General features: G+C 43.0%; 2 protein-coding genes across 8 annotated transcripts in view; one reads left to right on the top strand and one right to left on the bottom strand.

The window, feature by feature from the left end:
• Positions 1–1,600, top strand: part of LOC107098744 (chromosome unknown open reading frame, human C14orf80) — a 14,229-nt gene extending 12,629 nt beyond the window's left edge. For both annotated transcript variants that reach the window (XM_015396570.1, XM_015396571.1), the window contains exon 8: positions 252–1,600. In XM_015396570.1, the coding sequence (XP_015252056.1) occupies positions 252–650 (399 nt within the window). In that variant the 3' untranslated portion in view covers positions 651–1,600. The remainder of the gene's footprint in view (positions 1–251) is intronic.
• Positions 1,601–2,298: 698 nt separating this feature from the next.
• The window catches only part of pth2 (parathyroid hormone 2), a 14,800-nt gene continuing 7,433 nt past the window's right edge, over positions 2,299–9,665 (bottom strand). The window contains exons 1-5 of one of the 6 annotated variants that reach the window (XM_015396576.1): positions 5,745–6,136; positions 5,305–5,409; positions 5,033–5,212; positions 2,658–2,817; positions 2,299–2,439 (exon numbers count right to left, since the gene is read on the bottom strand). In XM_015396576.1, coding sequence (XP_015252062.1) covers positions 2,434–2,439; positions 2,658–2,817; positions 5,033–5,212; positions 5,305–5,409; positions 5,745–5,839 — 546 coding nt within the window. In that variant the 5' untranslated portion in view covers positions 5,840–6,136 and the 3' untranslated portion in view covers positions 2,299–2,433. The other 5 variants (XM_015396575.1, XM_015396578.1, XM_015396580.1 and 2 more) reach the window with 5 other exon arrangements.

Below are 9,665 nucleotides of genomic sequence, written 5' to 3'. Positions count from 1 at the left end.
ACCAGTCAGACCCCAGAGACTCGGTACAAGTCTGACCCGAGAGACTCTGTACCAGTCAGACCCTAGAGACTCTGTACCAGTCAGACCCCAGAGACTCGGTACAAGTCTGACCTGAGAGACTCGGTACCAGTCAGACCCTAGAGACTCGGTACCAGTCTAATTTTTCCCTCCTGTCGGTGAACCTGGAGAAAGCTAATCTTTCAGGGGATGAAAACTGTCTTAACTTCTTATGTCCTTGATTTTCTTCTCAGGAGCGTCAGATGGAACTTCAAGAACGACGCTCCAAGGATGAACACGGCGGGGCCTATGTGGGCGGGGCCTCTGTGGGCATTCCTCCCCTCTGTCCCCCTCCCTCGCCTCTCCTCTCTGCTCCCTCCATTCAGGGCCCGTGTCGTGTCAGGCTGCAGGCTGAAAAGATGCTTAGCCGTTCATTGGAGCGGGCCCCCAGCGGGGCCGGGGCCCCCAGCAGGTCCGGGGCCCCCAGCAGGTCCGGGGCCCCGGGGGAGCTGCCTTGTTCTGAGGCTACAGAGCAGCTGCTTCAGGCCGAGGCTGTCCTCCTGCAGCGGAGGGACAGACGGCGTCTGGCCAACAGGAAGCAGCTGCAGGAGCGGATGGATGTTCTGGACCAGCAGGTCTTCATCCCTCTGTAGAAGGTCCGTTTTATCAGTTCTGAATGACCAGCGATGGACGGACTCGGACCAGGGGTTCTACTGGATGCGGGTCAGAAAAGTTCTGATTAAAGAAGCAATAAATCGGTGTCATTTAGAACGCCGCAGAGATGCTGGACAGCAGTTGCCATGGAGACATATGCTGTGGCCTGAGCTGCTGGCTGAAGTTCTTCAATCACTTACATGAAAACAATGCAGAACCTCCCTGAGATCCCATACTGATACAGGATCTGATATCAGGCTAATCTCGGATTAAATATCAATCTGCATCTGCCTGAAGTTTCTGGAACCGGTTGGTTCATAATCTGAGGATCATTTCTTCTCCTGTTGATCAGTATCATTGATCCCTTCATCAAACCGTTGCTAAGTACAAAACAGGGAATAAAATCGTGAATCGACCTGATATCGGATCGATGATAGAATCAGTCATCAGAAGGTTATATCAGGACGTCCAGTAAGGCGGAAACGGGCCCAAATAGAACATGGAGGTTCTATTCAGACGGTCCAGATCTCCGGATTAAAATCCTCCTCATTGGTCTGCTGTGATAATCTGATATTGAGGAACTAGAGGTTCTGTTGGGATTAGCATCTAGAGACGTTTGACGATTTTCTTTCAGTGAATTTATTGATCCCAAAATAAACTGAGATGCTGTGAATCTTTTTCATCCAGCTGTTGTCTCCTGTAGAGGTCCGTCTTCCAGTGACCGTGTTGGAGCCTCTGACTGGTTCCGATGAAGATGATGCTCAGGGTTCTCCATTACGTTCTTCATCCTGCTTCATTTTTCGACAGGCGGTAGACGACGACTTCATCAGATATGAAACTGAAGCTTTGAGAGTTAATGAAGTCAGTCTGGGATTATAAAGTAAATCTGCTCAGTTTATAATTCATTGAGAAACGTTTGGAGGGATTTAATCTGCTCTGGATTCAAATAAAAGCATTTTTAAAAATTTCTCATCTCAATCAGTGGTCCTTCTAACTGTCAATCATCCTGGTGAGGTGTTTCCGTAAGGCCGTCCTACGCGCTCGTTCCATTAGCTAGCTTTTTCTGCACACTTTCAGGCGTATATCTGTAGTAAACTACGGTTTCAGACAGTCTTTGAAGCTCACCTTTCTGACTGCGGTTCTTGGAAAATGGCTGAGGGTCGGAAGAGAAAAATAATAATAATTGAACTTTATTGATCTCACATTAGAGAAATTCCCTCTCTGCATTTTGGGCTGCCATTGTGCGGCTCCTGGGAGCAGTGAGGGTGTAAGGGTCTTGCTCAGGGACCCAGAGTGGAGGCTGTGAGGGTCAAACCTTCTAAGACAAGCACACTTCTCTAACCACTGGGCCAACACTATCCCAGGATTTTAGGGGCGGACATTCTATGAGCTATGAGAACAGCAACTTTTAAACAAGTGAAGAGAAAAAAAAATGAAAAAAAATCATGAAAATCCTCCACTATACCTTTAATCTAAGGAAAACAGGCTTAAACCCTGCAGAGCGCAGTTCTAGGGATTGGCCAGCAGGTGTCAGGCTGGAGCTTCCTGCAGTTTGCTGCCTGATCTAACCAAAAATCAGAGTTTGATCAATGGAGGAAAACGAAGAAAAAACACAGAATGTAGATTAGAGTCAGAATATAATTCCAGTTTCTGCTTAAAGAAAAGCTGCTGATTTATTTGACATCAGGACTTAAGATAGAGAGGAACATGTTCTGATCCACCTCCATAAAGTACAGAGCTTCTGCTGAGGCCTCTGGATCCCATTCTGGGTAAGAAGAGCTTCTAAGGCTGGAGGAGCAGAGAGTAAATCATTAGTTCTGGAGAAACATCACCATCTCCCTGGACTAAAACATCCATCATGAACATCACAAACATCTGCAGGGTTTTAGTTACATCTAAGTTTAATTCCAACAACATTTTCTTCACATCAACAACAAACATCTAAAGTTCTCCTGAAGAGCAGAAACTAAAGCTGAACTTTGAAGCAAACATCAGGAGTCAACCACCAGAAGCTTCTGCATGTAGGAGTTCAGCCACTTCTGTCTCTCCATGGAGGTCAGGAGTTTGCTCTTCTCCCTGAAGGCGGCGTCGTCGGCCACCACCATGTTCCTCTTCAGCAGGCGGGCTCCTCCTGAAGCCCACTCACTTGGCCACACCCCTTCCACACTGGACAGGACAGAACCACCAAGACTTTAGGATCTCCTCAAACACCAGCTGCCCTCAGAGGTAGTTTAGTTAATCCTGCTGATATTTATAGAAAGTGTCTGACTGCAGTTCCACTGTAAAGCCGGACATACACTGAGATTTTTTTCAATCTAAATTGTTGCACGTAGCTACAGCTAACTGGACATCGTGAGCTGCAGCTACAGCTAACACTGTACGACAGATGTGCAAACTGGTCCATTTAAACTCTGCGGTTTCATCATACAGTGTGACCTCACAGCTCACGATGTTTGTTCTCACGCTGTGCGACCCGACGCTCTGATGCGATCTACCTGCTCACACTGTATGTCTATAAACCAGATGGGACTCAGCTCCGCAGTGAGATGGCGCTACTCGGACTAATCTATCCGGAAGCCAGACGAGTAGAAGAGGAATGTGAAGCTCACTAGAGTGAAACGCGATTGAAAAATTCTTTCACGACTCGAAAGTCAGCCCGAAAAAGGGCAAAAAATCATACAGAGTACAGCTGGCTTAAGGCGTCTTAGTCAAGATCAATGACCGGCGTACCTGACATGTAACAACCAGACCATGCATATTGCTTTTGGTTAATAGAATATATTAATTAGGCTATGGGTGCTTAAAAAAATCCAACATCCCCTTTTTTTACAACTAGACTACTGGGAACATCTCCACCTTTATTCTACATCTTATTTGGCATTGATGCAGGCTGTGGGTCTGCTGGTTCTGACCATACTTCAGACATCAAGCTTTTATTCATCCATTTATCAAAAAAAGAAGAATCTTAGTTTGCTTTGCTTGATCTTCCAGTCGTCATATTAGAGCTGGCCTTTGGGTTGGCTTTTTGACCTTTGAACTTTTGTTAATAACTTTAAAATAAACGCAGCACTAATTAAACCTTTTGTTCTGAGTTTAATGCTTCTAACTGAAAAAATAAGGTGAAAATTAAAAGTTTATGAAATAGGAAATTTTTCATTGCAGGGTTTGACGTTCTGACTTTCACATTTCATTTGCCCAGAAACAATTTTTACTTGCCCAGTATAATGTTTGATAAATATAGTTCCTAATATTCATTTTTGTATACATATCAATGAAACATGTTTGTTTTTTAAATGTTTTTTGTAATTCAGTATTTTTTAAGTTTCCAGGTTCCTGGTGTGAATATGCATGCGTCCGATAATGAACTCAAGCCTACATTACCATGTTAACATGCTTTTCAATCCTTCCTGCACATTCTTTTCAAACTAAACTTTGCTTTAAACTTTTGTGTGCTTGGAAAAATATAAATTGTAATGTTAAAAATCTAAAAAAAAAAATTTGACAGGTTAAATACTTAAGATAAATCACAAGATAGAAGTCAATGTCACAAATGAATAACTTATTTTAGAGTCACGGTATGTTTATACAAGATAATACTATTATTAATATTATGTGACTTTTCTAGAGAATCATTACATAGTTATTTTATTCAGGGTTTCCACAGTCTTACATAATTTCAGAATTCACTGACTTTTAACAGGATTAGTTTCCCCTGACAAAATAAATGCAGCAACAAGACAATAATAATAAAATAACAGGTCACCAATTTAACATGTTTAGCTCCATAACATTTAAATGCACCTCTCCAATGTCTAAGAGAAAAAAATTTTTTTAACATATGACCAATGTACAGAAGACTGCCATATGATAACGCTTTCTAGCTTGTTTGTCGTTTTGGTAACTACATCAAAATTACCGCAAAGTGGACAAAAATCAAGCCATCTGGCGGAAAATCTCGCGGCTTTTTCAAATCACGCGAAAGTGTACAAAATACAATAAAAATGGCACCGGCTGGGTCGTTTTCAGCTAATGTCGGCGATTTTAAAGTAATTTTGAGTGATAAATAATTTTTTTGCGATCACTGCACTTGCCCGGCGGGCAAATGCAATGAAATTTGTACTCTCCCGACAATAAAAAGTACTTGCCCCGGGCGATCGGGCAATGGTTAACATCGAGCCCTGCATTGTCTACAAGTAAAAATTTACAAGGAATGAATTTGCAGCGACCGCTGTGGATTCACATATAATTCCTAAATAAAGTGCTTAGCGAAGGGTGAGAGGGTTCACTGCTCCTCCCTCACCTCGTGAAGATAAAACCAGCTGAACTTTTCTACGATAAAGCAGCCAGTTAAAGAGCAGCACAGGGTTGAGTTCCCAGTTACCTGGCCTCCGCCCTGTCTGGACCAAACAGCCACGCTTCCCTCATCAGACCAGCCTTGCCGTCTGCTGCCGCTCTCAGGCTCGGCGTTGACATCATCTGGATGTTCCAGTCATGGAGGGAGATGGAGGGGAACAGAACATCCCAGTCATCAGGTTTTACCTCCTGTGGATCTTCAGGGTTTCTATGATTAGATCATAGAGATGCAATCTTTGTTCATAGGGCAATAGCAATGCGCCTGAGGTTTCAGCTGATCCCACATCAGATTAAACTCACCTGAGAGGTAGTCTAGGATGAGGGAAGCCAGACGTCATCGAGGAAATTACCAGAACCCAAATCAGCAGGAAGGACATCCGAGAAAAAGCCCAAAGGTCTGACATCCTGAAGGAGACAAAAAAAAACCTCCTGAGAGTCTCATTTATTCAGATAATTCACTAATAAAGTCCTTTCACCTGCTTCCTTCTTCAGGCTAACCTCCTCCACCTCCTGGCTACTGTGTAACGTCATTATGTTACTTTATTGACCAACACCAGAATCTGGGCTCAAAAACCAGGACAGAGAGAGAGAGACCTGTTGGACTGAGTCATGGTGAAGTTCCAGGACTCCCAGAGAACTGATTCACTGTAGACTGTTAGTTTGTACCATCTATGGTTTGCAGCAGAACCTTTAGAACCTCACAGGAAACCAGTAACAATGATGTGATCTGTTGGACCTACATGTCCAGCTGTGATGAGAATAAAAAAGGTTGTTCTGAGCAAAGCTTTTTTTCCTCCATAACTCTGGACGTTAATGTAGATATGATCAGAACCATCTGGTGGGCTGTTGTCACACTTGAGCTACACCCCTCCCCTAATCTCTCCTCTCATTGGCCTTCAGCTCTGACCAACCAGGGTTCTAAGACTTCTAAACCTAACAAATGTTACCCTACTTAGACTTTCTACAAAAGCTATTTGATTGGGATAGCATTCCAGCCTCTCTGCTATTGTAACAGTTTACCAGTAAGTCAGGCACTGAAGCAGGGATGAGAAGAAAAGGGGAGGAGCTAAAGGATCTGGTGGAGCAGGAGGATGTTGTAGGTCTACAGCATGGTGGTCTGGACGCTCTCTATGAGCCAAATATTCTGTTTTTTTCTGCTTGTTTCCTCCTTTGCAGAAGTAATCTGCTCTTCTGACTGAACTCTCCATCTTGTCTTGCAGTCTGGTTCTCTGGATACCCTCCTTATAACTTCAGTTAAAGACACACTGTAGATTATGGCCACTAGGGGCGCTAGACCTGTAACTGCCTGCATTTTGCTTCTACTAAAGCGGGGGTCCGCAACCTATGGCTCTGCAGCCGCATGCAGCTCTTTAGCCTGGAGCTTTTTCAAAAATGTATGACATTTTTTTTTTTTTATATATAAACTAAAATGAACTATGTTTTCCAATGCTGTTAACATTTGTATAATAAATACATTTAAACAATAATTTGCATCATAGCCATAGAGATCAGTGGCCACAACTTGTAGCCAGCGTCAGCGGCGCGGCGCCAGGCTAACAAAGCTGCAGGTTCGTCTCAGGCTATGGTTCCCAGAGGGAAAAAAGAAGATAGCTGATGAGAAAAGAGGATTCAAAGAATAATGGAGCGAATCATTTGCTTTCATTATCAGTGAGGAAGGATTGCCTGCATGTTTGCTTTGAAATGAAAGGTTGTCAAAAAATAAAAATGAGGAAAGTCATTTCCAGGGAAGGCTAAATATGCAGCCGACCACCGAGCTGGGAGGGAGAGAAAAAGAGAGATTGCTGAACTTCTGGATAAATTAGGAGAGCAAAGATAGATTTAAGAAGTAGATTGCATCTCCAAACTCCACTACTGCTGCTAGTTTGGCTGCAAGGATAGAAAACCGTTGATAGATCCAACATGTAGCGCTCTGAATCAGAGATGGAAACTTTCTTCCATTTGTTCCCCAAATCCTAAAAATCTAAATCCCACCAAGGAACGCTGGTGATGGAGGATGTGGGATTTCAGGGTTAGAGAGCTCTGCTCTGATGGATGTCACTTCCTGCTTGGTTCCTCATGACTCCATCAGCTCCTCCCAACAGAAACACCATAGAAAGATTACTTTATCCTGTTTCTATTATTACATCAATGCACCGCACACGGTGAATGGCGGTGAAGCGTTCACTGCTCACCTCATGCTGCTATGTGCCATTTGCTCCAGGATAAACATTTAATCATGAATGTTTATTACAATTTAAGCCGTCATAGTCCTTTTCTATAGTGGAATAAAACATTTTTGCGGCTCCAGACAGATTTATTTTTTGTTTTTTTTGGTCTAATATGGCTTTGAGCAGTTTGGGTTGCTGACCTTTGACCTAAAGATAGAAAATAAGAAAGATCACTTACCAGTCTAATAATAAAGTTGAGAAAACAGCCATTAACATGCTAACATTAGCCCACCTTGCTATTGCCATGTTAACATTATCCCTCCTTGCTATTACCATGCTAACTTTAGTCCACTATGCTATTAANTATTAACATGCTAACATTAGCCCACCTTGCTATTGCCATGTTAACATTATCCCTCCTTGCTATTACCATGCTAACTTTAGTCCACTATGCTATTACCATGCTAACATTAGCCCACATTGCTATCACCATGCTAACATTAGCCCACCTTGCTATTACCCTGCTAGCTTTAATCAACCTTGCTATTACCATGCTAACATTAGCCCACATTGCTATTACCATGCTGACATTAGCCCACCTTGCTATTACCATGCTGACATTAGCCCACCTTGCTATTACCATGCTGATTTAGCCCACCTTGCTATTACCATGTTAACATTATCCCGCCTTGCTATTACCATGCTAACATTAGCCCTCCATGCTATTACCATGCTCACATTAGCCCACGTTGCTATTGCCATGCTAACATTAGCCCACCTTGCTATCACCATGCTAACATTAGCTAAACCTGCTATTACCATGCTAGCTTTAGCCAACCTTGCTATTACCATGTTAACATTATCCCCCCTTGCCATTACGATGCTAACATTAGCCTACCTTGCTATCTACACTCCTGTTTCACCCATTCCATCCGTCTTTAAGTTTTGCAGACCTGGACATGATAGTAAATGAACCATGGCTAACTGCTAATGATGCTACATGAATGCACATTAACCAATACTGAAACTCGTTTGTTCCCTCATGATAAAAAAAGGTCAAAATTAACTCTTTTAAATTCATGTTTGCCTAAAAAATTATCAAACCTAAAAGTAGAAACAATTTCAGAAGTAAAATAAGTCCTTTATGAGGCTTTCCGAAACTTCACTCCTGTCCTATTAAACTCCATTTATGGTCTCTTGACTGGAAGTTCTCACCAGAAACCAGCAAAGATTGAACCTAACAGTAAAGAATAACTTTTATATCAAATCAGACGGTTCATAAACCTGCAGCCAACATGAAAGCATGTTTCTCCAGAGATCCATTCTCACTGGACCCCGGACGGGCCCCTGGTTCTGAGGATGCCCAGATCTGCTTCAGCATCAGCTGGGATGGTAGAGACCAGGTACCTTCATGTTTACCTGGTTTGATCAGAGAACCCATGAATAAAACCTTAAAGACCATAAACTGAGATCAGCCACCTTTGTGTTCCAGTCAGAAAGCTTGTTCCCAGTCAGGCTGGTACCTGAACGTTGCAGGCGGCTGATCTTGGTCCTTACCTGCGTCTCAGAAACCAGAATCAGAAGTTTGTAAAAATCAACAGCTTTCTTCCCAGAAACATTAAAAACACGCCATCAAATCAAGGATTTCCCTCCACTTCAGGTTAAAGGTAGCGCAGAGCCTCCAGTACTCTGTCTTATATACCCTCTCACCCTGGACAGTGGTGTGACCCCCCCCTGCCCGGCCACACACCCACACCACAGAGTAACACCCCTGCACAGGTCAGGCTGTGGAGCTGAAGGAGCTCGTTAGTGTCCACTTCAAACACTGTGGCTGGAGGCGCTGCTGTTTGCAGGACGCCATCTAGTTACTGAACATCATTACACGGCTGCGGTGCATTAATGCACATCTTCAGGATCTGCTGCAGATGTTTCTGTGCCTTTTTCTGCCAGAGATGTTTAATCTTTCAGAGCAGGAGCTGGATCACAGATCTGACGAAGCTCCACGCAGAGAGGGGTGAAAAGATGAAACGTCCTCATTCGTCCATCCAGGACAGAAGAACCAAACAGAGCAGAGAACAGGCTGATATTAATAGAGTAGAAATCCATTAATTTAAACAAACAATGCACGTTTAGAGTATATCTTTCATAAAAAGATGAAGCTTTTTCAATATGAGGCTGATGAGGAGATTTCTAACTGATCAGACTGGACGGCTGCTTTCCTGACGGGAGGCGGATCCTGTTCTATTGAATGTGGAGAAAATAAAGTCAGTTCTGGAAATCAGTCATTCAAACTGAGGTTTATGGAGTAAATATATTTAATGGGACACAGTGTGTGCAGAGACTCCTGTTTGGAGCTGAATACCATTAAAAATGGGATCATTGTTGGATTCTGAGCAAAAGGAGAAAGCTTTGAATAAATCTGAGGCGTTATGAAGGGAATCGATTGAGAAACGATGATTAGAGCTGTTAAAGAAAATCGTTAGGATAATTATT

This window comes from Cyprinodon variegatus, unplaced genomic scaffold (genome assembly GCF_000732505.1).
Source record: "Cyprinodon variegatus isolate N-32 unplaced genomic scaffold, C_variegatus-1.0 Scaffold807, whole genome shotgun sequence".
Taxonomy (NCBI): Eukaryota; Metazoa; Chordata; class Actinopteri; order Cyprinodontiformes; family Cyprinodontidae; genus Cyprinodon; species Cyprinodon variegatus.
Note: the sequence above shows the minus strand (reverse complement) of the source record. Positions and strands in the feature narration are given on the sequence as shown.